We start from the raw sequence: 25,323 nt of genomic DNA on the forward strand, positions 1-25,323 counted from the left end.
CTTCGGCTGAGTCCGGTGCGTGGCTAAATGTTCTTCCGTCTCCTTCTCTTGGAACCCATTTCTCTGATGATTCCTTTCGCGTAGCCGTCGGCCTTCGGTTGGGAGCTACAATTTGTGTGCCGCACTCCCACGTTTGTGGTAGCCTGGTTAACTCCTTCGGTTCTCATGGCCTCAGCTGCAAAAAGAGTTCGGGCCGTCGCTCCCGCCACAGTGCCGTCAACGATATTTTGAAACGGGCACTCGCGTCCGCGGGTGTTCCATCTATTTTGGAGCCGTCTGGCCGGTCTCGGGATGACGGCCAGATGGTTTGTCTTTAATCCCGTAGACCGGAGGGAAATCCTTGGTATGGGATTTGAGTTCTTCTTCAACAGCCCCTCTCTGGGCCGCTACCCAGGCTGAAACGAAGAAGAACTCCAAATACGCGGCGCTTGCGCACCGCTATAGATTTAAACCGGTGGCCATTGAAACCCTTGGCTCCTTCGGCCGCGAGGGTTTGGCGCTGATCCACGCCATAGGCCGTAGGATTCGTTCCGTCACTGGTGAACCGCGCTCCGTTTTATTCTTGATCCAGCGCATCGCGGTCGCCGTTCAACGCGGTAATGCCGCTTCGGTGTTGCACACCTTCCCGCCGGGTGCTTCCCTGGAAGACTATTTGGTCCACCTCTAGTTTTTTTTGATTTTTTTCTTTCCTTTTTTTGTAAATTTTAATTAAATAAATACCTAAAGTAAAAAAAAGTAGATGTATGGATTCCTAATTCGAACAATGAAACTGTGATGTCTAGTAAGACTACTATTCAAAATAAGAGACAACATATGGTAGAATAAGTTTTATTTTTGTTAGGTATCAAAAATAGTCGCGATTAGTTTATTTATGCAAATTTTAGCAGAATCATACATTCGTCTTTTACATTAGCCGACCCCTGATTGAAAACGTGTCCAACCCGTTTTCCCTGACAAAGAACAATTTCTACAATGCAGTCCCACTGGTGCTATCTTTCTAATTTTTTTAATTTCTTTAAAATATTTCTGAGCGGAAAAACGGAATTCTTTTTTCTAAATAAAATATTAATTTAACATATGGGAGAGATCACAAATCATTCCCAAAAATCCAGTTAAATATATACACAAATACCATACACGCACATGTTTATGTAACACTTCAGCACCACATAAATAGGACAAAAATAATTACATCACAATTCTTATTAGCTGCCTTTTTGGGTAAACAATATACCCTGACTGTGGCTCAACCACAATGTATTAATGAGAAAGTTAAAAAAATCACTAGTTTTTTATGCTAGAAAATGTTAACTAAAAACAACAACAGACTTTCATTTTTTTTATAAATAACTTAAAAGAATAAACAATTTAGAGCCTAAGTCAAACGTGGTTTAGTTGTCATCTACATTTCCCTAATTAAAAAATAAGCTAGCTAATGAGCCAAATAAACCACGTTTGATTTAAAACCGAGCTAACAAATTAATGGTTAATCCCGCACCTATATTCATCTGTTCACCAAAGCATTAGATCACTTTGTAATTAAAAAACGCTTGGTAAAATTAAAGAAAACGTAGTTCTTTAACTAAGTTGAGTCATTTGTGTTTTTTTCGTAATAGCTGCACGTCCTTTGGCACTTACAATAATAATATTAACGATTTCCAATGCGTTTTTGTTTAGCTTTTAACAGTAGAAGGAATTTTGCTTCTGTAGCCAAAGTCGTTTTCGTTTAACGTGTGTATCGAAGAAGAGGCAGTGGAATCGAATAAATTACAACCAAGAGTCATTCTCACCAACCTTCTACGTGTTTATCGTGTAAATAGTTCCGTCTATTTCTTACATTTTTAATCACAGACTACGATGAGTTGAAGCGTAGTAATCGGGTGTCGGTTCCGCTACTGGTTCCGGCGTTGTATAAAGTGGATTAGGAAAATCAGGTGGATGCGGTAAGGGGCCCGTTTTCTTTGGCCTCCTTCGATAGGCCATTAGCCAACACGAAATGGCCACGGCTACAGCCACCAAGGCTAATAAGGTCGTGATGACCAATGAAATTATAAGTCCCAATTTGGGTAAACACACACTGTCTATTTCTTCCACCTTCGGACCTAAACGACGAAAGAAAGAACGACGTTAGATTTACAGTTATACGAGGGCAGTCTCGTAAATATTAGAAAAATACACCTAAAATCGTAAGATATGTTTAAATACAAACCTTCTGTGGGTGGTGCTACTTGACTCTCCTTTCTCTCCAAAGTCAAGATGGCGTTGGACTGCACCATGATTTCTTCTCGAAGCGAGCCCTCTTGGAAACTCTCCCCGATTAAGAAATCATTACTATTGGCTTGACGACGTCGTCTTCTACCATAAGTATCCACACCATCGCAGTTAACCTATAATATTTTCGCCAACAGTATTATTAGTAAATCTCTTAGATCTTGATACAACAGAATGGAATTTCAAACTTACCGGAGGACAGGATCCGAAACAAACTCTGATATTGCACTGGAACCTTAGGTTATTACTGCTAGGGAACTTGAAAGCGTTGAATCTAGCTAGTAACACTTTCTTTTGAGGGTCGTAGTCCCAATTTCCAAAGATGCTTGGATCTGTGGCGCAACCATCGGCGTCAGTTACTTCGTATTGAATTTCTTGGTTATCTTCCATCGTCTTAGCCGTGCAACTTCGAGCGAAACCTCCGTAAATGTCTAAAAGAAAACAGAATTAGTTTATCTTATTTTTTATAAATATAAAATTACTTACAATCTGGTTGAACTTCAACTTTAAGCATTAGATCGTCGCCAATTTCGGCACTGTTGATTTCCTTGCCGTCTGTTGTGCAAATGGTCATGAGGCACGTCGGCGGTGGCCCGGTGTTGGCGATAGTACCCGATGTTGTTATCATACTGACGTTGAAGCCCAAAGTGATGGTTTTCTCTCCAGTGTTGTAAACACATTTAATATGGTACGCCCTGGCTTTGTACGTTACTAATTTTGGATGTTTCTGTATCACTAGGATAAAGGACGCTTCACCCTAATTAAATTAAAATAACGCGATTAAATTTAGCCGTGAAAAGCCAAAGAAAACATTTAACTTACGTTAATATGTATCAATCCGCAGGTGCTGAATTGAACCTTGAAATCAATGATTTCACGTTCACTACTGCTGACAATTCTGCGACACTGTGGATCCTGACTGTGGCCCTTGACGTAAAGAACCCCGTCGAAGCCATCCAGTTGCATTGAAACTTGGACACCGTCGGCTAAACACATCACCGACAAGTCCGACGGTGGTAGTTCGGTTCTAGTCTCAATCGGTTCTTCAGGGACACAACCGACATTCTTATCGAATGGATTTCCTTCGTGATTAGGTGGACATACGCAATGGGCTTCGTGGTTTATAACGGTACAAATGGCTCTTTCACCACAATCGTAACACGGACCTTATTATACAATAAAAACGCTATTAGCATCTCTACTTTTTTAGTTAATTGAAATGTCTTACTTATGCAGTTTCCACTGCCAGTGTCGCAAACTTTGTCCGAAGAGCAATTATCGTTGGATCTACAACGAACGTCAATTTTGACGCATCCTCTGACGTATCCATCGCCAATTGTTTCGGGTGGGCAAGTACATTGGTACGAGCCTGGCAAGTTGGTACAAATGGCACCTGGAGCGCACGGGGTTGGACATTCGTCGATATCCCTGCATATTCCATTCTGAAGAAGTTCGTACCCTCTAGGACAGACGCAGAAACCGGCTTCAGGACCGGTGTACAGACAGTCTTCATTTGGAGGACACGGGTTGGTGGTTGTGCAGTTTCGACTTGTAACTGAATTAAAGGGCTTTATTACGCAAAGCCAAATTTTTCGAGTAGAAATATTATTTTAAAATGATACTTACGTATGCAGTAGTCTCCAATACGTTGGAATGTCGAAGGACATCCGCAAGAATCTGTGGATAAGCAGACCAAGTTTCCGGGGCAATCGTAATCCCTACCGCACTCCAAGATGGGAAGACAGTAGGTGAGTGGATCGCCGGTGAATCGAGGTGGACAACTGCAAACTGGTCGATGGTTTTCAGTTTTACAAATGGCGTTTTGTCCACATGGTCGTTTTTGGCAAGGATCGAAGCAAGTTCTGGACGGGATATCGCAGGCTTCGTGTGACGGACACTCGTTATCAGATTTGCAACCAGTCTCAATGCGAACGCAGCCTTCTCGGTACGGATCGCCTCTAAACTCTGGCGGACACCTGCATTCGTGACTTCCCAATGTGTTAACGCAAACGGCTCCGTTACCGCATACGTCCGGTGTTTCTTTGCATTCGTCAATATCAATACAAACGCCGCTGTGCAATAGACGGAAACCTCTTGGACAAACGCAGAACCCGTCTTCCGTTCCGGTATAAACGCATTCCTGGTTGTCTGGACACGGGTTGGTAGTAGTGCAGTTGATACTGGTTACTGTAAATAAAATAAATTTTAAATTTAACATTTCGTTGAAAGGTTACTTTTAAAAGTATCAAATTCACAAAATACTTACGTATACAGAAGTCGCGTATTCTCTGAAATTCTCCTGGACAACCGCAATTGCTGTCAGATTGACAAATCAAGTTACCGGGGCATGTGTTATCAACTTTGCATCCGCGTACTGTAAATGAAAAATGAAATTTTCAAATGTAACATTTCTTGTTGATTATAATAATATTTCATCTCTTACATGGATAGCAAGTGACGAGGGGATTTCCAGTGAACGCCGGAGGACAAGCGCATTCTGGTCGATGGTTCAATACTCTACAGAAAGCGCTACGTCCGCAAGGCCATTTAATAATACAAGGATCGAAACACTTGTTGCTGGCCAAATCGCAAGATTTTTCTTTGTCACAATCAGAGTCTTGTCTACATTCAACGCCCGGAAGTTGACCTATGTTTGACGGGAAAATTAAGTTAGTATTTGTTAATGTAAAAGTGTGAAGAAAGAAAACTTACATCCGGAATTATAAGGATCTCCTTGCGTGTTTGGTGGACATTGACAACGATAGCCGCCAACCGTGTTGAAGCACTGAGCTCCAGGACCGCAAGGGAAAGATCCCTCTTCGCACTCGTTTAGATCTCGACAGACACCATTTCTCATCAATACGTAACCGTGAGGGCACACGCAAACACCTCCGTGTCCAGTGTAAACGCACCTTTCGTTAGCATTGCAAGGATTGTCGGTGGTACAGTTTCTACTGGTTACTGTTGAAAAAGTAAAACGGTGAGAAGGCTAAAGAGAATACCAAGGCTCATAGATAGGTCGCTTACGAATGCAGAAAGATCCAACTTGGAGGAACGGTTGTGGGCAACCGCAATAATCACCGAGACATTGCAAATTGCCAGGGCATTTTTGATACCCGCCGCAAGTATGTTCTAAACCAACCAATATTAATTAGTCAAGTTATTACTCCTTTTTAAAAATCATTTGGTGTACAAACCAGAGACGCATTCAATGTACGGATCACCCTTGAGTCCACTTGGGCAGTAACATTCGGCTCGATGATTGATTCCTTTGCAAATTGCTTTTCTACCACAAACTCCCGGTTTCGTACAGACATCGTAACACTCACCACTAACGAGATTGCAAGCCTCGCTGAAGCTACAATCAGCATCGTGTGTACATCTTGGAATTGGTTGACGACCTTTTGATACATTTATAAACAATTTAATGCCACTTCCAAAATATATTATTTTTTTGAAGTCTTACATCCTTCGCGGTAAGCGTCACCCACGAGTCCAGTTGGACAAGTACACCTGAAGCTTCCTGGAAGGTTAGTACACATGGCTCCGAGAGCGCAAGGACCACGTCCCTTCAGACATTCGTTGATGTCTTTGCAGGCGTGGTTAACGCAAACGAAACCGCTGCCACAATCTCCATCAACAACGCACTCGTATTCAATTCTGTGACATTGTCTCAATGGATCACCCGTATAACCAGCCAAACACGTGCAGATAGCTTGATGACTAACGGCTCTGCAGTGAGTATTAACCCCGCAGATTCCGCCAATATCGCAAGGGTTTTGGCAAAAACGATTAACACAGGCTTGATCGAATGGGCAGTTACTGTGTGAACGGCAACCAGCTGAAAAGTCAAACAATAAAATTGACTTACGCTCCAGATTGAATCAAACTTACAAAATACTTACGAATACAGTCCGATTTTAGACAAATATGTCCAACAGCACATTCCTCATCTCTTCTACAGACTTCGATACGTAATTCTGAACAGGCGACGATCGGATTACCAGAAAATCCACTTGGGCATGAACAGTGTGGTCTGTGATTTGCTGGAGCGCATAAGGCGTCTTTACCACAAACACCACTGAAACTACAAGGATTTTGACAGTTTCCATGCACGCAAGCTTCATCTTCTGGGCAATGAACGTCGCTTCGACAACCAGGTATGCAGCTACCTTTTTGGCAGATTTGGCCCCTTGGACAGTCAGTGTCAGCGGTACAAGTAGGTGGTACATGAACTGCAATGAAAAGAAGTTCGTTACACCTTAAGATTCTTTAAATAGCAACGGAATTTTGCTAGTAGAACCAACTCGAATAATTAGATAACGTACTTTCAAAACATTGGCTTCTTGGTTCTCCGGTGAAACCAGGCGGGCAGAGGCAAAGCCTGTCGTGGTTTCTCGGTTTACAAATGGCATTGGTGCCACAAGCCCCATAGATGTTACACGGATTTTGACACTGTTTAGTAATACAAGCTTCTTCGAAACGGCAGTTGGAGTTAATTCGACAACCGATTTTACAGCGTTGATTTTCGCATATATTTCCCAAAGGACATTCTTCATCTCGTTCACAGTAATCGCGCGGCGCTATACAGTAATTGAGACACATAAATATACGTTTGAATTTAGTAATAAATTATGTGAACTTACGTAAAATACACTGATGATAAGGATCGCCAATATATTTAGCAGGGCAAGAGCAAATCGGTCTGTGGTTGGATGGTCGACATTCTGCATTTGAACCACAAATCCTTGCTAAACAGGGTGACTGGCATTGACCGTTAATACAGGCCAAATCGGAAGGACAGTTATTATCGTGACGACATCCAGCGATACAGTTGTTATTATCGCATATATAACCAACGGTGCATTCACTATCTTTGTAACACTCTGCCGGGGTGACTTCCGGTACACACACAACGTTCGGATTTCCTTTGAAGGTTCCCGGACAAGCGCACTCGGGTTTGTGATTGAGAGGCCTACAAATGGCGTTACGTCCACACGCGCCGTAGAAACTGCAAGGATTCTGACATATTCCGTTGATACAGGCCTCTTCCAAGGCGCAGTTAGAATCGGTACGACAACCAACTAAAGAAATATATCGACGGTTTTAGAACCATTGCTATTAAATACATTTAGTATAAGGATTGACACTTACTAATGCAAGATCCAGCTTCACAAATGTGTTGTATTTGACATTCAAAATCGGAACTGCATTCTTGTTTTTGAGCTAGACAATAATTTAATGAATTTAGTAATCATATTCTTGAGAGACCAATTGTGTAAGTAACACTTACGCAATCGACATTCGATTTGTGCATCGCCCACATATCCAGGCAAGCAAGAACATATTGGTCTATGACTAACAGCTCTGCAAGTGGCGTCGACCCCACAAACACCTGGTACAATACACGGATCTTGGCACACACGTCTAGAGCAAGCCTCGTCAGGCGAACATTGGGCGTCCGTTCTGCAACCCTCTATACAATCGCCTTTAACGCAGATGTATCCAACACCACAGATTTCGTCCGTCTGACATCTTTCTTCCTTTATGTCTTGTCGTTCTACAAGGACAGTTAAAAAGTATTCATCAATTTGACCAGTTTTAATTTTTAACAAATCCAAGAGAAAGTAACACTAACGAGTTGTGCAAATCGTTTTTGGATCTCCCTTATATTCAGGAGGACAAGAGCACCTGGCCAAATGATTGACCGGAGTACAATCGGCGTTTTCACCGCAAGCTCCGAAGAAACTGCATGGATTTTGACATCGGCTGTTGATGCAGCTCTTATCATAGGGGCAAGTGTCGTCGGTACGGCAGGCGTCAATACACCTGCTGCTTTCACATATTTGAGCTATTCCGCAATCGCTGTCTCCTACACAATAGTCGGGTGGAACTAAAAATATCGTTCAGAATTAATTTTAGTTTATAAAATAAAAATGCGAAAACTAAATGAAACCTACTTTCGTCGCATCTGATGTAAGGGTCTCCAGTAAGTCTAGCCGGACAAGAGCATACTGGGTGATGATTATCGGTGGAACAACGAGCCCTTTGTCCGCAAGCTTCTGGGAATTGGCAAGGATCTTGACATTGCCTATTGATACAAGCCAAATTGAACTCGCAATTATCGTTGTTTCTGCATCCAATAACGCAACGATTCGTTTCGCAAATTTTTCCGAAACTACAGTCCTTATCTTGAATACACTCTTTGGATGGTTGAGCTGGGATAACGACGCAGTAATCGTAAGGATTGCCACTATAACCGTGCATGCAAGAGCAGAGCGGTCTGTGAACCACGGGACGACATTGAGCGTTACGACCGCAAGCGTTCTGTACCGAGCATGGATTGATACACTGAGATCTGATACAGGCTTTGTCGAAAGTGCAATCGTTGTCGCGTCTGCAACCAACGATGCAATTTCCATTTTCGCAAATTTCACCCGGATTACACGCGGAGTCTGTCTTGCAGCCCACTTCGATAACTAGAACAGTAACAAAAGTAGCGCCTTTAGATTTAGATAATCTCAATTAGATGAATCGCCTAAGGAATTAAGCTTACTAATGCAAAGATGGTTTTCGCAAGTAAATCCTTGACCACAATCGCTTGATTCGATACACTGATATTTCTTTCCTGGAAGACAACGGAGTTTAGGATCTCCACTGTAATTGGGAGGACATGAGCAATCGATTCTGTGGTTAGCTGGTCTACAAAGGGCATCGATTCCACAAGCATTACGGGTGTGGCACGGATTAGTGCACCGGCCCTCGATACACGCTTTATCGAATGGACAATGGTCATCGGAACGACATCCGACTATTGGAATAAGAAGTTCATTAATTGAATGCCTATATCATTAGGAATTGAGTTTAACATGTTAAATAATGTACATACCAACGCATTTGCTTCTAATGCAGATCTTTCCAAGCCCACATTCATCGTCAATTTTGCATTCTTCATCAACTGCAAGCATAAACGTTATGAGCGCGGGTTCAACGTACCATCCAATTCAGTGGTTCTCAGTACTTACAGATTTGACAAAGTTGTCTCGGATCTCCAGTATATTCGGCCGGACATCTGCATACAGCCTCGTGACTAACCGCCAAACATTCAGCATTGACTCCGCAGCTACCAGGGATACAAGGATTCTGGCAACTTCTCTCGATACAAGCCTTATTGAAGTCGCAATCGCTATTACTTCGGCAACCGACTATAAAAGTTGAAAATTATTAAGAGTGAAATTGATAGACTTCAAAATTTATTTTATCTAAAGAAAATACTTACATATGCATTTAGTGTTTTCACAAATTTGACCTTGTCTGCAATCATTATCAGATGAACATCCAGGAGCGACGACGCATTGCCCTTGTTGGCAAATTTCACCAATGGAGCAATAAGCGTTTGTTTTGCATGGTTTTCCAGCTAATAGATTAAAATTAAAATAGATTGATATTAATACCTATATCTTACGTGATAATATTAAAGAATACTTACAATCTCTACACTCAATTTGCGGATTTCCAAAATAACCAGAGGTACAAGTACACTCTGGTCGATGGTAAACTGCCCTACATTCTGCATTGAGACCACAAGCACCTCGAATCAAACACGGGTTAGTGCATTGTCTAGTATGACATTTCTTATCCAATGGACAGTTGTCATCAGTTCTGCAGCCAACTATATTTAAAAAAATCACGTTAGATGTTTAAAACTTGTATTATATGAAAAAAATGTTAGCCAGAACAACTTACCATAGCACTTGTTAACTTCACATATATGACCGAGATGACATTCATCATCTGTTCTACATTCAACACCGACAATGCATCTAGTATTAATACAAGATTTTCCAACACCACACTCATCGTCTCTGGCGCAAACGTCAGGAACCTGCTGGCATTCCAAGATTGGGTTCCCAGTGTAGCCAGGTGGGCAAGAGCACAGAGCTTTGTGTTGGGTTGATTTACAGAGAGCGTTGACTCCACAAGTCGTACTGAACTGACAAGGATCTTGACAAGTTCTAGAAGTGCACACTTGATTGTCCAAGCAGTTTTGATCATTACGGCAACCAGGAATACATCTGTAGGATTGGCAAATTTTTGCTGTGCCGCAGTCGGAATCGATGATACATTCAACTAGAGTACATCCAACTTGAGGATCTCCAGTGTATTTAGCTTTGCAAGAGCATAGTGGTCTGTGATCAACGGGTTGACATTGAGCGTTTGTGCCACAAGCGGTTGGACTGGCGCATGGATCTCTGCACTGGTAATTTATGCAAGCTTGCGTACTATGACACTGCAAATCATTTCTACAACCAGCTGAACATAGAAAAAGGCATAAAGTTTATTAAACAATTTGTTTACTAATTAGTAAACTGAAATTAACATACGTAAGCACTGTCCTCCTTCACAAATGTATCCATCAGGGCAAGCGCTGTCGTGCGTACAGATCACTTAAAAAATAAAAAGCCATTTGAGATTAGTAAAATATCAATTTTTGCACTTTACTATTATATAGCTTACCGCTACATCTTCTTTCGACACACTTTTCATCATCGAAACATTCATTATCACTGCTACAGGTAACTCTGCAAACTGACGCCTCGCAAATATTGGCTACTCCGCACTGATCGTCGGCCTTACAGAAAACGCTAACTCTAGTGCAAGAGACGTAAGGATCTCCGCTGGTTCCTGGTGGGCAAGCGCATTGCTTCTGGTGGTCGATGACGCGACAAAGTCCATTAGTGCCACAGGCGGTCGGCGAAGCGCAAGGGTCAATACACTGGTTGTTGATACAAGAGTCTTTAGATGGACATTCAACGTCTGATCTACAACCAATTATGCAAGTGTTTTCGTCGCAAATTTCCCCAGACGGACAATCCCTATCTCTCTGACACTGGATGGCACATCTGGCGTCGAAACAACGTTCGTTGACGGCGCAACTACGATCTTCTTGACAGAGAAGACGACAGAAACCATAGAAGCAAACATATCCCGGTCTACATTCGTTGCTATTGACGCAGTTTTCTTGCTTCCTAATGCATCCGACATAGGCATTTGGCCTTCCATCGAAACCAACAGGACAACTGCAAAGAGTTCGGTGATTGACAACTTGACACTCCGCGTTTGGACCGCATGTTGCGCTTCCTTTGCACGGATCAATACAGTTGTTAGACACGCAAGCCAAATGATCAGGACATTGAACGCTAGATCGACAACCAACTTGACAACGGTTGCCTACGCAGATTTCTTTATCTTGACAATCGTCATCTTGACGGCATTGTACTATGAAAATAAAATGCTTTATGTAATCTGTACCTTCGTAACAAAAACAAAATACTGCAGACGTACCAACGCAATGATTACTATAACACTGTTCTCCGATAGCGCAGTCCTGATCTTGAACACATTCAACTCTGCATCTACCTTCCAAACAGAAGTGATTCGGTGGACAGTCGTTCGGTGAAACGCACATTGGAAGGACTCTGTAGCAGGCAGCGACTGGATTACCAGTAAACCCAGGTAGGCACGTGCACTCATGTTCGTGGTTCAGAACACGGCAAATAGCATTTACGCCACACACATTAGGCGTTTCACATGGATCTAACAAAAAGGGTGAGGGTTAATCTCCCTATATACACGCCATTTAGTTATTTGTAAATCTTACTTTTACAACTATTAAGAATGCAAGCTTCGTTGAAAAGGCAGTTATCGTTCGTTCGACATCCGGCAATACACTTTCTAGCTATACAGATTTCGCCGCCGAGGCAATCGGGGTCTTCGCGGCAGCCTTGTAGACAATGACCTTGTACGCAAATTTCTTTATGGGCACATTCAGGATCTTCTCTACACGGAGCTAGAAACGTGATATGAAGCGAAACTTTAGTCTTCAATAAACTATAATTGAGGTATTGAACAAGCATTTAGATAACTCACGTTTACACCTCTTGTGGTTACAAACAAGCCCAGGTTGACATTCTTGATCTTGTTCACAAGGAACCGGTACTCGAACACACCCTCTAGTATAGTCTTGAGGATTTCCAGTAAATTCAGGTGGACAGTAACAGAATGGACGATGGTTTTCGGCCCTACACAGAGCATTAACACCGCAAACATTTGGTTCCAGACAAGGATCTGATAAAGATACGTTAATTTTAATACGTTTTTATGGCATGTACAATTTATGAATGCCATTTCTTACTTTTACACATTGGCAAGTCCCCGCCTCGTCGAACGCAAGACGCATCTGGTGGGCAATCGGGATCTCCGTTTGGACATTCGTTGGGTCCTCGACATCCTGGTTCCGAGTATGGGTTACCAATGTTTCTGTGAAGAGGGCAGTCGCATTCGGCACCTCCCAATTTGTTCTTACACAAAGCGCTAGAGTGGCAAGGTCTCTTCGTACAATAATCGATGGGTTGACAACCAGCGACTGGGTCTCCTTCGTAGCCATCTCTACAGCGACACACGGAACTATGATCTTGAGCGACACAGAAGGCATTAGGTCCACAGATGTTCGGTTTACGACACGGATCAACGCATTTATAGTTTTCACACGATTGTACTCGAGCACAGTCTTCGTTTCTTCTGCATTCGACCTTTTCGCAGCCTCGATCTAAAGGTTCGCCAACGTAACCTTCCCTACATTTACATACCGCTGTATGTCCTCTGGATACGCAGATTGCATTCACAGCGCAAATTACATTATCACAGGTATCTAGTCAGAATACATTTTATTAGATATTTAAAGATCTATAAATCTTCCTATGACGTACCGGCACAATCGTTGAAACCCTTTGGACTGGCACGGCATTCTTGGCTGTCAGAGCAATCGGTGTTAGTTGAACATCTGTCAACTTTTAATTTAAGGAAACATTAGTTATATCGAACTCTAAATATGGGAAAAATTACAAAATTAACCATACTTAAAATACACTTTCTGTTTGAGCAGCTTTGGCCCTGAGGGCATTCTGCATCAGATCTACAAATTGCTAAAAAAACCAGATAATTTATTAATCGATTGGAAATTCAACACTGAAGACGGCGTAAAAAGCAATACATACTTATGCAGCGGCCCTTTTCACAACCTTCGTTAGCTCCACAGTCTCGGTCAGAAACGCAAGTGGCTACATTTAAGAAACATTAGTTTCTGAAAGTGAAAATCATACGAAAAACAATTTAACATACTTCTACAATTTCGGTGATAGCAAAATTCTCCAGCTGGACAGTCAAGATCTTCGGCGCAGGATAATATACGTCTGCAACCGGCGATTGGATCACCATAAAATCCATCCCTACACTTGCAAGTGTGCTTATGGTCATTGGCAACGCAGATAGTATTTTGACCACAGAACGTTTTGGTGGCGCAGACGTCAATACATTTGTTTTCGGCACAGAGTTCGGTTGTTTTGCAGTGCTCCTCCCTGGTACACTGAACTGGTTCACAGCGGTATCGAGGGTCGCCGGTATGATCTGGTAAACATGAACAAACTGGACGATGGGCGATGGTTCGACAGTTGGTGTTGGCACCGCAAACAGTGGGATCTTCGCAAGGATCTTTACAGTATGGTTGACCATTAACTCTTAGGCAAGCCGCCGTGTCCGTACAATCTCTATCTCCATTGAAACATATGTTTGGATCGTGACATCCGGGATGAACAAGAGGATTTCCAACGAGTCCTTGAGGACAAATACAAGAGAAACTTCCCGGGGCATTTTCGCAGATGGCCGACGAATGGCACGGATGTCTCAGGCATTCGTTAATATCAACGCAAGAGAGACGGCCTTTGTTTTCATAGCCATCCCTACAGCGACAAACTGCTTGCCGATCTCTCACCACGCAAGTACCGTATGGTTTGCAGTCAATTTGGTCACAAGGATCTGCATAAGTAAATACATAGTAAGCAATCTATCTAAGGGCTTAAGCGGCTAAAAATTGTGTAACGTACTTCTACATTCGAAATTCAAGCACTGGTTGTCTTGTGGACAGTCGTTGTCTTGAAGACATTCAACTTGGTAACAACCTTGGCCTCGTTCGTAAGGATCACCAGTGTATAATCCGGATTTTGGGCAAGTGCATTGAGGGAGGTGGTTTTCGACAAAACATTCCGCATTCGGACCGCACGGCTGAGAATCGCAGGGGTCTATGAAATAAAGAAATATTGTTACAAAATAATACAAATTATGAACATCACTAGTTTTAAAGCGAAAGTGTAGGTCACACACATTGCGCTCTGCTTAAACTGCTTATACATACTTATGCATTTCGGGATTCCTTGTTGATCTTTTCCACAGGCAGTGTTGAGAGGACAGTCACGGTCTCCATTTGGACATTCGCCTGGGCTTCGACAACCGGTGTGACCATCGCCAATATCGCCGTCTTTACAGCGACAGATGTAACTTCCTGGGGTATTATCGCAAAGCGCAGTTGAATGGCACACATTCGAATAGCATTCGTTAATATCTTCGCATCCATTAACTGATGGTATAAAACCAGCTCGGCAGGTACAGCGATTGGCCGAACAAACTTGATTAATACCGCAATCACCGTCTGTTCTACAACCAACTACAAAAAGGAAAAATACGAATTAGTGAAACAGAACTTCGTTTAAACTATTGATAATGTAAATGTTTACCTTGACAGAACTGGTTCAAACAGAGCTCACCACTAACGCAATTACTGTCAGAAGTGCACGTAACGAAGCAGGCCCCATTGATGCAAATTTCTCCACTGGCACATTCACTGCAAGGAGCTCTGCACCTTTCACTAACGCAAGAAAGTCCTGGCGGGCAAGCGATTTTCGCGGAACAAACGTGAATGACTCGAATACAGCCCAAAATAGGCGATGGATTTCCGACAAAGCCGGGAGGGCAACCACAAGCCGCTTCATGGTTATTAACCACGCAAATGGCGTTAGGACCGCAAATTCCTTTAATTTCGCAAGGATTTTTACATTGATTCTGGGAGCAGGCCTTGTCATCTGGGCAATCGTCGTTGCTACGACAACCGGCTTGACAATATCCTTCTTGAAGACAAGCTTCTCTTGGTGGACAGTTATTATGACCATAGCAAGGAATAACGCAATGGCTATTGATGCATTTCTCTCCCAAAGCGCATTCTTTATCTTGAGAACAGAAATATCGGCATTGTCCGTTGACGCAAGCCTGGGAATCCCCGCATTCGGTGGCAGAGTAGCAAATGAAGGTTTCACGAAGACATCCTTCATTTTGAACTTCCGGGGCACCCCTGAAACCAGAGGGACACGCGCATTGCGCCTTGTGGTTGGCGACTCGACATAAAGCGTTGGGTCCGCACGGGCTAGGTTCGCAAGGGTTTTTGCACATTCGGATTCCACTCGGATCTGGTAAGCAGGCGGCGTCTACGGCGCAGTCTCCATCTCCATTGGGACACGAATTTGGGTGTCTGCAGCCGACGCCTCCTTTGTATGGGTCGCCAATGTAGTCTCCTTTACACTGACAAGTGTAGCTTCCAGGATTATCGAAACAACTGGCGGTTGGATGGCAAGGATTAGATTCGCAATGTTTGAGATAGACGCAACCCTGTCTGTAAGCGTCGCCCGTATAACCAGGTTTGCATCGACAGGTAGCTTGATGATTCTGAGCCAAACATACGGCGTTCGCTCCACATTGACCAATACAAGGATCTGTTGAAACAGAAAAACTTATTTATCTAGAAAACATTCGGAAAATGTATTTTATATTTATAGCTTACCTTTGCAAGTGTAATCTTGATTGCACAAACGATTATCGGGACAATCGGTATCTTTAAGACATTCAACCGCTCTACATCCTTGATCAAGATCGTAGGCATTTCCAACATAAAGACCGGGAGGACATTGGCATTGAGCTACGTGATTTTTGGCGATGCAATTCGCGTTAGGACCGCATTGATGGAAATGGCAGGCGTCTGTAAGGAAATGATATTAGCGCTAGAGAAACGAGCATTCCGGTTAATTAGAACCTACCCATGCACTTCTTGGCGTCTTCCTCTGATCGACAGACGTCATTTAAGCTAGAGCAGTCTGTGTTTTCCTCACATTCGTTTCGTTGAATAGCTGAATCAAATGTACCATTATAGAAAATATTTACAAAAAATGTACAAATTACTTACGTATACAGCCGTCTCTGGTAGCTGGGTTTCCGGTGTACCCTTCCATGCAATTGCACTGGCCTTTGTGATTAAGAGGTAAGCACGCCGAGTTTTGCGAACAGGTAAAATCGATGCAAACTTCGGCGCATTTCAAAGCTCCAACTTTGTTCTGTTTGCAATTTTGGAATGTTGGACATTGATAGTCGTCTTTGCATTCGTCAACCTTATCCGGAGCTAAAATCGTAACATTGAAATCGTGTTAACGCGTATTTCAAAAGCTAAGACTAAGAAAGAATAAGGACTTACGAATGCAAGCCAATATGTTGCTGGGATCTCTGACGAATCCAGGTTTACATCTGCATCGATGTCTGTGATTTACAGCTACGCATCTTGTATTTTCACCGCACGTAGCGAACTTACAAACGGCTAAGAAAACAATTGTATTAGAAAAGATATAACTAACATATTTTTAGTTAAAATTACTCACCAACACATTTACGAGTTCCCGTATTATCAGCCCTACAGACATCCGTAGCGGGGCATTCTTCGTCTCTGTCGCACTCATTTTGAGGAGCTATAAAGCAAGGTCATTTATTAAACAGGGTACCGATGCTTTGCCTTTTCACTGATAACACTTACGTTTGCATCCGTTGACAAGATTGAAGGGGTCTCCCTTATGATTTGGTAAACATTCGCATATGGCTCTATGATTTGATGTCTTGCACACTGCGTTTGGTCCGCAAGCCACGAATTCGCAAGCGTCTAAAATCGAACGTTACATTAATCATTCAAATCGTAGGTGAGCTTGTGCGAAAGTAAAGATACGTACTGTAACAGTCCAAATAACTTCCCGGATTTGGTTTGCAAACTTGCGATTGTAAACAATCGTTGTCTCCTTCGCAAACGTTAGGTACAAACGCTAAACGAAGAAGACATTTAAATAAGTACTGGAAAAAGGTTTTTAGCTTAATATAAGCTTACGTTTACAACCAACGGTGATATCAACTGGATTTCCGGTATAGCCAGGTGGACATTGACATATCGCTTTATGGTTTTGTCCGACACAAATAGCTGATGGACTACACTGAGCATAAACGCATACCACTGCGAAAAGAGAAGGAAATTAAGCCTCAAGAACAAAATGACCAAAACCAAGATATTATTACTTACAAACACATTTTCTGATGTTATCGGTGCCAGGAAGGCAAACTCTGTCATTTGGACATTGGCGATCGTCTTTACATTCATGGTTTACTACAATTTAACAAATTAATTAGGGCACAATCTGTAATTTCCAAATTTCATAAAAATAAATAGACATACAGTCACAGCCCTTTCCTAAATCATAGGGGTTTCCAACGAAGCCTTCAACGCAAACGCATTGAGGTCTGTGATCCACCCCGATACAAGTAGCGTGTGGTCCACAAGTAGTTTTCTCACACGCGTCTATAAAATAAAGGGTTAGAAAACTAGTCTAGTAAATATTTTAAGCCCAATACGAACCATAGCAGTCTTTAACTCCAGTATCGTCTGGTCGGCAAAGGGCGGTTGTGATACACTGGTCATCTGTTTCGCAATGATTTTGAGGAGTTTGTCTGATTTCTTCGCAACCAGTGACCCGACTGTAAGCGTCACCAGTATAATTCGGCAGGCAAAAGCACCCGGGAATGTGGTTGGAAACTTTACAAACGGAATTGGGTCCGCAATTCGTCTCCAAACAGGGATCTATAAAAACGAATCAGATGAGAATCGTGGAGCGTACCCTAATGACGTAACTTCGCAAAAACTCCTAGTTTGTAGCTTACTCGCGCAATCTTTAACGCCGTTTCGATTGACCTTGCAAATTTCCGTATCCGAGCAGTCACTGTTTGTTTTACATTTGTCTCTTGGTCGGCAGCCAACTCTCTTATTTTCTCCATTTCCTTCAAATCCTGGTTTGCAACCGCACTGGGCGACATGTTGAACACCAACGCATTCGGAGTTAGGGCCGCAACGTTTACCAATACAAACATCTTCAAATTGAACGATAAAAACGAGTCAGAACGTCGCGAAATAATATCATCTTTGTAAAAGCGACTTACCGATACAATCTTTCACTCCTTGACTATTTTTCCTACAGGCCTGAGTCGATGAACAATCGTTGTCAGTATTGCACAGATCAGCTAAAAAAGAAATTTTGAAACAATTAATTTTTCCGTTTTAAATATTTGGTTTTGCGAGTTATAAATTGGCCCTACGTTGGCAGCCTCTGATAGGATTATTTGGATCGCCTGAAAATCTCGGTGGACAACTGCAAGTAGCAATGTGATTTTCGGATGTACAAATTGCGTTTGGACCACAGGATTTGATTGAGCAAGGATCTATGCAATCGTTCTTGCCAGTTTCAGTTCGTCGACAAACTTTGTCCGAATGACATTGACCGTCATCTCGACAAAGATCGACGGGTTGTTCTGTAGAAAGACGCAAAATTTGGTAAATAGAACGCGTGTACTTTAACCGTTACGAGAGAAAGCGTACTTGTACAGCCTCTTGCAAATTCGTAGGGATCCCCAGCAAATCCTGGTAAACATTCGCAGACGGGCTTGTGACCGCGTCCAATACATTGCGCATTTGGTCCGCATCGTGTGTTTTCACAGGAATCTAAATTTATAAAGTTTAAAATTTAAAACCGTATTTTTTTAAACTCGTTAATATATTAAGTCTTACCGAAGCAGTCCTTAACTCCAAAATCGTCAGGTCGACAGACAGCCGCTTCGATGCACCCTTGATTATTTTCGCAAATATTTGGAGACACGATTTGACAGCCATGGACCGGGTCGTCGTGGTTCACTTTAGTTCCCGGTTCACATTCGCATTGTGGTCTGTGTAGTTTTCCTACGCAAATTGCGTGTTGTCCACATAGATGGTCTCGACATACGGCTGAAAGTAAATGAAATGGTCAATAAGTAATCACTTTTACATGTTTCTGAAACCCGCGTCTTAAAAGCTACTTACAAACGCAGCTCTTAACGCCATCGTTTTGGGCCTGACAAGATGTTTCCTGAGAGCAGTCATCATCACTAAGACATTTGTGGGCTATACAACCTCTGATCAAATCTCTCGGATCACCGGCGTAACCGGGTGGGCAAATACAAACGACGCGGTGGTTTTGACCACTGCAAATGGCGTGAGGTCCACAAATATTGCTGGGACATACGCTCTTGCAGCGGTTAATGTTATCTCGATCAACGTTACAGATGGTATCGTCGGAGCAGTCCAAGTCATTCAAACAATCGTGAACAACTGGAAGTAGTGTCGTTGTGCGAGGTGCTAAAGATGCAAAACTCAATTAGCTACGTAAATTAAAAGTTACATTTATTCTATTAAATAAAATATCTTACGTTGACATCCAGTAACCAAGTCGTTTGGATCGCCGCTCGTCCCTGTTATGCACACGCAAGTAGGTTGGTGACCAGTCCCTTGGCAGACTGCGTTTGGCCCGCACTGAGTGTTTATGCAGACATCTAGTTCGAATAAACACTATTGTACAAAGAACGAAACTTAAAATTCTGACCCTAAAGCGGATAAGTACCCATGCAGGATTGGTGTCCTTTCTCATCTTGAAAGCAAGCTGAGTTATCATCACAGACAGAGTCTTCTTCGCACAGATTTGGCAATGGTTCAGGAGGAATATCCGAACCCCCGGTTGGTATGTACGGGGGTGCTGTCGAAACTGGCCGAGCGGTAGGGATAATTGGGATTGATGTACTTCTAGGTGCTGAAGAATGGGAAAATATAAATTATAAAACGTACACTAAAATCGGAGATAAAAGAATGATATTCTTACGGGAACATCCATTAACTGGGTCATCAGGATCTCCAACATGACCGGTTTCGCAATTACAAACTCCATCCGTACAGAAAGCGTGAGGGCCGCAAATGACTTGGTTAACGTAGCAGAGATTTTGTGGTTGGAGCGCGCCTGGTGTCGTAGGTTGTTGTCCTTCAGTTCCTCCCGCTGGAGGACTACCACCGGCACCACCGGTACCACCACCTCCTGGAATAACACCTCCAATTGGTGGGAAGAAGCCGCCCCCGGAACTCGAGGTACAGGCAAACAAAGGATTGCCACTAGTTTCAGAAGGACAGATACATTGGAAGCTACCGACACTGTTGATACAACTAGCACCAGTTCCACAGACTCCAGAGCCAGAACATTCATTCACATCTAACGGAAAAATCGATGATTATTTCCAATGGTAATAATTAAAAAAAATGTTTTTAGTTATTATCGTCTTACCATTACAACCAATAAACGGATTTCCTTGCATACCAGCTGGACATATGCAGTCAACCCCGCTAGCTCCATCCACGCATTGACCGTTAGAGCCGCAAGACGTGCTTTCGCAGTTTTGTTGCTGTCCGCAAGATTGATAAGGATTACCGCTATAACCGCTATTGCAGACGCACTGGTTCGGAGTTCCGTAAATACAATGAGCACTAACGCCGCAACTTGGCACGCAAATTGGTGGTAAAACGACCGGCATACAAAGTCTAGCAGGGTCCCCTATAAAGTAAGGAGCGCACGAACACCATCCCGTTTCTTTGTTACATCTTGCACCGATACCGCATTGAACGTCGAGACAACGATCTGAATAAAGTTAAATTTATAATTAAAAGACTCGGAAATTAATTTTGATATAAAAAGTCTATGAAACAACACACACCAATGCAAATGCCTTCGTGACAATCTTGGCCTGGTCCGCAAGGTCTTGTATTCGAACAACGATAATCTAATAATGATATCAATTATAACTTTTAAAATCAAACTTATAAAGAATAATGCTGGAAGAAGCCGAATGATCTATACCTGGATGACAGCCGGCGCCGGCCCAAGGATTTCCAACAAATCCTTCTTGACATTGACAAATGCCCAAATTTTTAGAATTGACGATACACAGAGCGTTAACTCCGCAATAAACACCGTGGCACGCTAAATACATTAATAAAGGTCATCTTTGATCTAAAAATTTAATTAAAAAGAGATAAATACTTACGCGTGACGCATCCCCTTTCCAAATCCAAAGGATCTCCTGTGAAACCGGGTTGACATTTGCAAATGGCAGTGTGTCCTTCGGGTATACAATCGGCATTCGGGCCACAAAGGCCAGTTGAACAAGGATCTATTGTTAAACGGAAACATTATTTAACTTTCAATGAAAACCATCAATTTATATATTTTATGCCACGTACCAACACATACGCCTCCAGCCCTGGAATCACAAGCCGCTCTAGCGGGACATTCATCGTCCCTGGAGCAACCAGCGCTACCGACACATCCGTTTTTGTATGGGTCACCTTGAGTTCCGGGTGGGCATTCGCAAAGAACGCCCGCCAATAAGTTAATACATGTAGCACCAACGGCGCAAGGGCCGTTCGGATCGATGGGAAGGTTAGCCGTGCACTCGTTAATGTCGTGACATCCCGTGTCAGGGTTGCCAGTACAACCGGGAACGCATTGGCATTCTGGTCCGTTCGGTAACAAGACGCAAGAAGCGTACTGTCCGCATTGTTTCCAGTCGCAAGGATGTCTGCAAGTTTGTCCGTCCAAAACGAAAGGTGGTAAGCATTGGCATTGACCCTTGCTACATTGCATGTTTTGGGGGCAGTCGTCAGCACCGTGACAGCGAATTTCTGCGTAAACCAATTATTATCTTAATAAGAGACGACACGCGAAGCTATTTTAATGTAAAACACCTCTTCGAAAATCTACTTACGTATTATTTCACAATGTTCTCTCGGGTTTCCAGTGTAGCCTTGATGGCAAACGCATTCGTAAGAACCGAGACTGTTGATACATTCGGCATTTCGACCACAAGCCGAGAACTCTTGAATTTCGGTACATTCGTTGATATCTAATAGGGTAGAAAATTATCGTACCCGGATAAATTGCCGCTAATCTGAAATAAAGAGAGACAAACCTCGACAGAAGCCACTGTTATCCAACGTAAACCCTCTGGGGCAGATACAATATCCATAACCTGGACCCGTGAAAACGCACTCTTGATTTTCCGGACACGGATGTGTGGTTGAACAATTCCTGCTGACAACTATTTTTCCCCAAACATAACAATTTGTAAACAACTATTCCAAATAATCAAGCTAATTAAAATAACCATTAAGCGACTTACGCATGCAATATTCGCCGTCTCGAACGAAAGGAGGTTTGCAAGCGCAATGAGTTCCTTGATATCCATCGTCGAGGCAGACGGTATTTCCGGGACACTGATTGTCGCGTTGACAAGAGATAACTGGAAAATAAACGCTCAAATTACACCGTTTTCCCTCGGAAATCGTCAATTTATCAAGGAGGAGAAAACGTTCAAAACAGAGGGAAAACTGTACAATGATTACCTTCTGGATAACAGGCCGTGTATGGATTACCGGTGTTCCCAGCGGGGCAATGACAGACGTAACTTCCTTCAAGATTCATGCAAAAAGCGTTAAGTCCGCAGGGGGATTTGCCCTTATATTCCGAGCATTCGTTGACGTCTACCAGGAAAAAAAAACATTTTTCTCGACGTTAATGCGATTTTTATGGAATGAAATTGCTTTCTTCCCCCCGCCGAAAGAAGATGAAAAGACGCACCTCGGCATTTTCCCGTTTGAGCATCTCTCGTATAGCCTCGTAGACAAATACATTGATTCATTTTGCCGGTTGTGACGCATTCTTCCTGCGCTGGACACGGCACTTTCTCGGAACATATGACTTGAGGCTCGTTCGATATACAACCACGGGCCGGGTCGCCAAAATATCCGTGTGGACAGATGCATTCGAAAGAGCCTGGTATGTTTCGACAGAAGGCGTTTTGTCCGCAAGGTGTCCTTGCCGCGCTACACTCGTCAATATCTAAGATAAAGTACGTGTTAGAGATATTACTTACACTTTGTTACGTTAATAGGCTTACCAACGCAGCCAGGCAGACTGTTAGTTCGACCGGTATATCCAGCGTTACAAACGCATATGGCTCTACCGGTGTGATCCAATTGACAATTGGCTTTGTCACCGCAGAAAACTTCATCACAGGGGTCTATAAATCAAACCAGAGTTAGCTAATACGATTCAATAACTAAAACGCAGTCACTAAACTGACCTCTGCAATTCTCTCCGAAGTTGGGGGCCCTGCAGTAACACCTGCTGTCGAGACAACTGGCTTTACCGGGACATTGGTCATCCTCTCTGCATTCAACCGGAACCACGCCTAAAATATTGACAAAACGTTAAGACATCCGTAGCTCGCCAAGGTACTCGCGAACGGGAAAAATTCCTCAGTCGGTGTCTGAAGGTAATAATTACATTTATCGAAAGCGTCGCCGCTCGTTCCGGGCGGGCAACGACATTGAAAGCTGCCGGGCGTGTTGGTGCATTTAGCTCCGCTGCCGCACTTGCCATTAGGACCGTAGGCTTGCGAACACTCGTTAATGTCTTGAAAAGTCGCGAAATGCAAAAATAATGGGTATAGTTTCCGCTCCTCGTTATTTATGGAGCGCAAATCTGCGGAATTTTCTCTTACCTTGACATCGTACCCTCCCATTTCCGGTAAACCCAGCCGGGCAAGCGCAAGTGAAACTGCCCAAGGTGTTGCGACATACCGCGTTGTCTCCGCATTTTCCACTCGGACCGTAACGCGTGTCGCATTCATTTATGTCTAAATATTTCGACGTTAAAACATAAATGAATAGACCAAGCTATTGGTTAAAAGCGAATTAACGTACCTTCGCAGTATCTAAATGGGTCTCCTGTAAAACCAGGAGGACACGAACAGTGATGGCTTCCTGGTACATTGGTACATATAGCGCCTTGACCGCAGAGGCCGGATGGACCGTGACTTATATCGCATTCGTTTATATCTACGATCGAGGGCTCATTTATTCGGTGATCAAACTGTCAAATCGATATCAAATTTAAACGAAACTTACCAATGCAACCAGCGCCGACATTAGTGGGGTCAAAGGTGAAACCAAGGTCGCAAATACAGGCAGCTTCCCGACCGTTAACGTGGCAGGTCGCGTGAGCCCCGCATTGAACTCCATCGCACGGTGCTAAATTGATCAAAGATTTTATTTAGTATCGCGATGATAAATAAGGTATTAGTAGGTGGTTATTTCTATTAAACGTTAACGTCAGTAAAACGAAATCAGAAAAACGTTACGCAGTTAGAGAGAAAGTATCGTACATTTGCAAGCTTCCTTGGGGTCGCCCATAAGATTATCTGGGCAGCTGCATTCGTACGAGCCATCTCGGTTGATGCATTTGGCGTTAGCGCCGCAAGGAAATTTCGACGACAAACATTCATTTATGTCTGTAGAGTGCGATTCGTCACGGAAAAGAAGGCGAAAAAGAGAGTGGTAATCAAAGATGGAAACGGTTAGAAATATTACGATTATCGGTAAACAAAGTACACGTATTAAATATTACGGATTAAATTGTTGCAAAGTTAACTTAGTTCGGTATTAATTATATCCTTAGATTAGTAATGGTGATTGGCCTACCTCGACAGCCGCTTTGTGGTAACGCGTCCGTCTTTTCAAAGCCAGTCTTACAGACGCATTCGTAAGTCCCTATTCGGTTTTTACAACTGGCGTACCGACCGCAGATATTTGGCGTACGGCACTCGTTGACATCCACGCACTCGATTCCTTGTACTCGATAGCCTTTCTTACATTGGCAGTTGTAACCGACGCAGACAGCGTTGGACGTACATTCGTGGTCACCCCGACAAGAGACATTGACGGAATCTCTGGTACAAGCTTCCCTGGCATCTCCCCTGTAACCCGTCAAACACTCGCAACGATAAGATCCTGGTAAATTCTGGCATGCGGCTTTGTCCGCGCAGGATCTGCTTTGGCACTCGTCAATATCTACAGAACCCCCAAAACACTAAGTTAAAACACCACGTACCAATTAC

At 43.1% G+C, this 25,323-nt stretch overlaps 1 protein-coding gene across 2 annotated transcripts in view; it reads right to left on the reverse strand.

The window, feature by feature from the left end:
• Positions 1 to 814: 814 nt before the first annotated feature.
• Positions 815 to 25,323, reverse strand: part of LOC149926688 (uncharacterized) — a 73,276-nt gene continuing 48,767 nt past the window's right edge. Inside the window, exons 10-86 of one of the 2 annotated variants that reach the window (XM_090159193.1) lie at positions 24,908 to 25,276; positions 24,592 to 24,717; positions 24,335 to 24,457; positions 24,131 to 24,265; positions 23,929 to 24,063; positions 23,712 to 23,840; positions 23,509 to 23,616; positions 23,323 to 23,445; positions 23,004 to 23,264; positions 22,769 to 22,906; positions 22,546 to 22,665; positions 22,336 to 22,464; positions 22,132 to 22,269; positions 21,608 to 22,048; positions 21,412 to 21,537; positions 21,225 to 21,347; positions 21,082 to 21,147; positions 20,655 to 21,005; positions 20,202 to 20,582; positions 19,947 to 20,132; positions 19,756 to 19,878; positions 19,370 to 19,684; positions 19,082 to 19,294; positions 18,893 to 19,015; positions 18,613 to 18,825; positions 18,457 to 18,537; positions 18,181 to 18,387; positions 17,879 to 18,100; positions 17,699 to 17,821; positions 17,546 to 17,629; positions 17,357 to 17,479; positions 17,205 to 17,294; positions 17,015 to 17,137; positions 16,863 to 16,949; positions 16,682 to 16,801; positions 16,397 to 16,609; positions 16,251 to 16,340; positions 15,998 to 16,192; positions 14,901 to 15,929; positions 14,522 to 14,830; positions 14,214 to 14,408; positions 13,453 to 14,145; positions 13,329 to 13,391; positions 13,191 to 13,256; positions 13,041 to 13,121; positions 12,467 to 12,982; positions 12,202 to 12,399; positions 11,933 to 12,121; positions 11,617 to 11,868; positions 10,789 to 11,550; positions 10,656 to 10,718; positions 10,018 to 10,584; positions 9,761 to 9,943; positions 9,551 to 9,688; positions 9,297 to 9,476; positions 9,161 to 9,229; positions 8,828 to 9,082; positions 8,232 to 8,750; positions 7,910 to 8,164; positions 7,565 to 7,831; positions 7,426 to 7,497; positions 6,918 to 7,355; positions 6,600 to 6,854; positions 6,177 to 6,506; positions 5,738 to 6,112; positions 5,469 to 5,672; positions 5,299 to 5,403; positions 4,984 to 5,232; positions 4,715 to 4,918; positions 4,538 to 4,645; positions 3,898 to 4,458; positions 3,500 to 3,826; positions 3,094 to 3,437; positions 2,758 to 3,028; positions 2,464 to 2,702; positions 2,210 to 2,387; positions 815 to 2,102 (exon numbers count right to left, since the gene is read on the reverse strand). In XM_090159193.1, coding sequence (XP_090015319.1) covers positions 1,846 to 2,102; positions 2,210 to 2,387; positions 2,464 to 2,702; positions 2,758 to 3,028; positions 3,094 to 3,437; positions 3,500 to 3,826; positions 3,898 to 4,458; positions 4,538 to 4,645; positions 4,715 to 4,918; positions 4,984 to 5,232; positions 5,299 to 5,403; positions 5,469 to 5,672; positions 5,738 to 6,112; positions 6,177 to 6,506; positions 6,600 to 6,854; positions 6,918 to 7,355; positions 7,426 to 7,497; positions 7,565 to 7,831; positions 7,910 to 8,164; positions 8,232 to 8,750; positions 8,828 to 9,082; positions 9,161 to 9,229; positions 9,297 to 9,476; positions 9,551 to 9,688; positions 9,761 to 9,943; positions 10,018 to 10,584; positions 10,656 to 10,718; positions 10,789 to 11,550; positions 11,617 to 11,868; positions 11,933 to 12,121; positions 12,202 to 12,399; positions 12,467 to 12,982; positions 13,041 to 13,121; positions 13,191 to 13,256; positions 13,329 to 13,391; positions 13,453 to 14,145; positions 14,214 to 14,408; positions 14,522 to 14,830; positions 14,901 to 15,929; positions 15,998 to 16,192; positions 16,251 to 16,340; positions 16,397 to 16,609; positions 16,682 to 16,801; positions 16,863 to 16,949; positions 17,015 to 17,137; positions 17,205 to 17,294; positions 17,357 to 17,479; positions 17,546 to 17,629; positions 17,699 to 17,821; positions 17,879 to 18,100; positions 18,181 to 18,387; positions 18,457 to 18,537; positions 18,613 to 18,825; positions 18,893 to 19,015; positions 19,082 to 19,294; positions 19,370 to 19,684; positions 19,756 to 19,878; positions 19,947 to 20,132; positions 20,202 to 20,582; positions 20,655 to 21,005; positions 21,082 to 21,147; positions 21,225 to 21,347; positions 21,412 to 21,537; positions 21,608 to 22,048; positions 22,132 to 22,269; positions 22,336 to 22,464; positions 22,546 to 22,665; positions 22,769 to 22,906; positions 23,004 to 23,264; positions 23,323 to 23,445; positions 23,509 to 23,616; positions 23,712 to 23,840; positions 23,929 to 24,063; positions 24,131 to 24,265; positions 24,335 to 24,457; positions 24,592 to 24,717; positions 24,908 to 25,276 — 17,819 coding nt within the window. In that variant the 3' untranslated portion in view covers positions 815 to 1,845. The remainder of the gene's footprint in view (positions 2,103 to 2,209; positions 2,388 to 2,463; positions 2,703 to 2,757; positions 3,029 to 3,093; positions 3,438 to 3,499; positions 3,827 to 3,897; positions 4,459 to 4,537; positions 4,646 to 4,714; positions 4,919 to 4,983; positions 5,233 to 5,298; positions 5,404 to 5,468; positions 5,673 to 5,737; positions 6,113 to 6,176; positions 6,507 to 6,599; positions 6,855 to 6,917; positions 7,356 to 7,425; positions 7,498 to 7,564; positions 7,832 to 7,909; positions 8,165 to 8,231; positions 8,751 to 8,827; positions 9,083 to 9,160; positions 9,230 to 9,296; positions 9,477 to 9,550; positions 9,689 to 9,760; positions 9,944 to 10,017; positions 10,585 to 10,655; positions 10,719 to 10,788; positions 11,551 to 11,616; positions 11,869 to 11,932; positions 12,122 to 12,201; positions 12,400 to 12,466; positions 12,983 to 13,040; positions 13,122 to 13,190; positions 13,257 to 13,328; positions 13,392 to 13,452; positions 14,146 to 14,213; positions 14,409 to 14,521; positions 14,831 to 14,900; positions 15,930 to 15,997; positions 16,193 to 16,250; positions 16,341 to 16,396; positions 16,610 to 16,681; positions 16,802 to 16,862; positions 16,950 to 17,014; positions 17,138 to 17,204; positions 17,295 to 17,356; positions 17,480 to 17,545; positions 17,630 to 17,698; positions 17,822 to 17,878; positions 18,101 to 18,180; positions 18,388 to 18,456; positions 18,538 to 18,612; positions 18,826 to 18,892; positions 19,016 to 19,081; positions 19,295 to 19,369; positions 19,685 to 19,755; positions 19,879 to 19,946; positions 20,133 to 20,201; positions 20,583 to 20,654; positions 21,006 to 21,081; positions 21,148 to 21,224; positions 21,348 to 21,411; positions 21,538 to 21,607; positions 22,049 to 22,131; positions 22,270 to 22,335; positions 22,465 to 22,545; positions 22,666 to 22,768; positions 22,907 to 23,003; positions 23,265 to 23,322; positions 23,446 to 23,508; positions 23,617 to 23,711; positions 23,841 to 23,928; positions 24,064 to 24,130; positions 24,266 to 24,334; positions 24,458 to 24,591; positions 24,718 to 24,907; positions 25,277 to 25,323) is intronic. The other variant, XM_090159194.1, reaches the window with a different exon arrangement.

The sequence above is a fragment of the Leiobunum rupestre genome, chromosome 9 (assembly GCF_980474605.1).
Source record: "Leiobunum rupestre chromosome 9, qqLeiRupe1.1.hap1, whole genome shotgun sequence".
In the NCBI taxonomy this organism is placed as follows: Eukaryota; Metazoa; Arthropoda; class Arachnida; order Opiliones; family Sclerosomatidae; genus Leiobunum; species Leiobunum rupestre.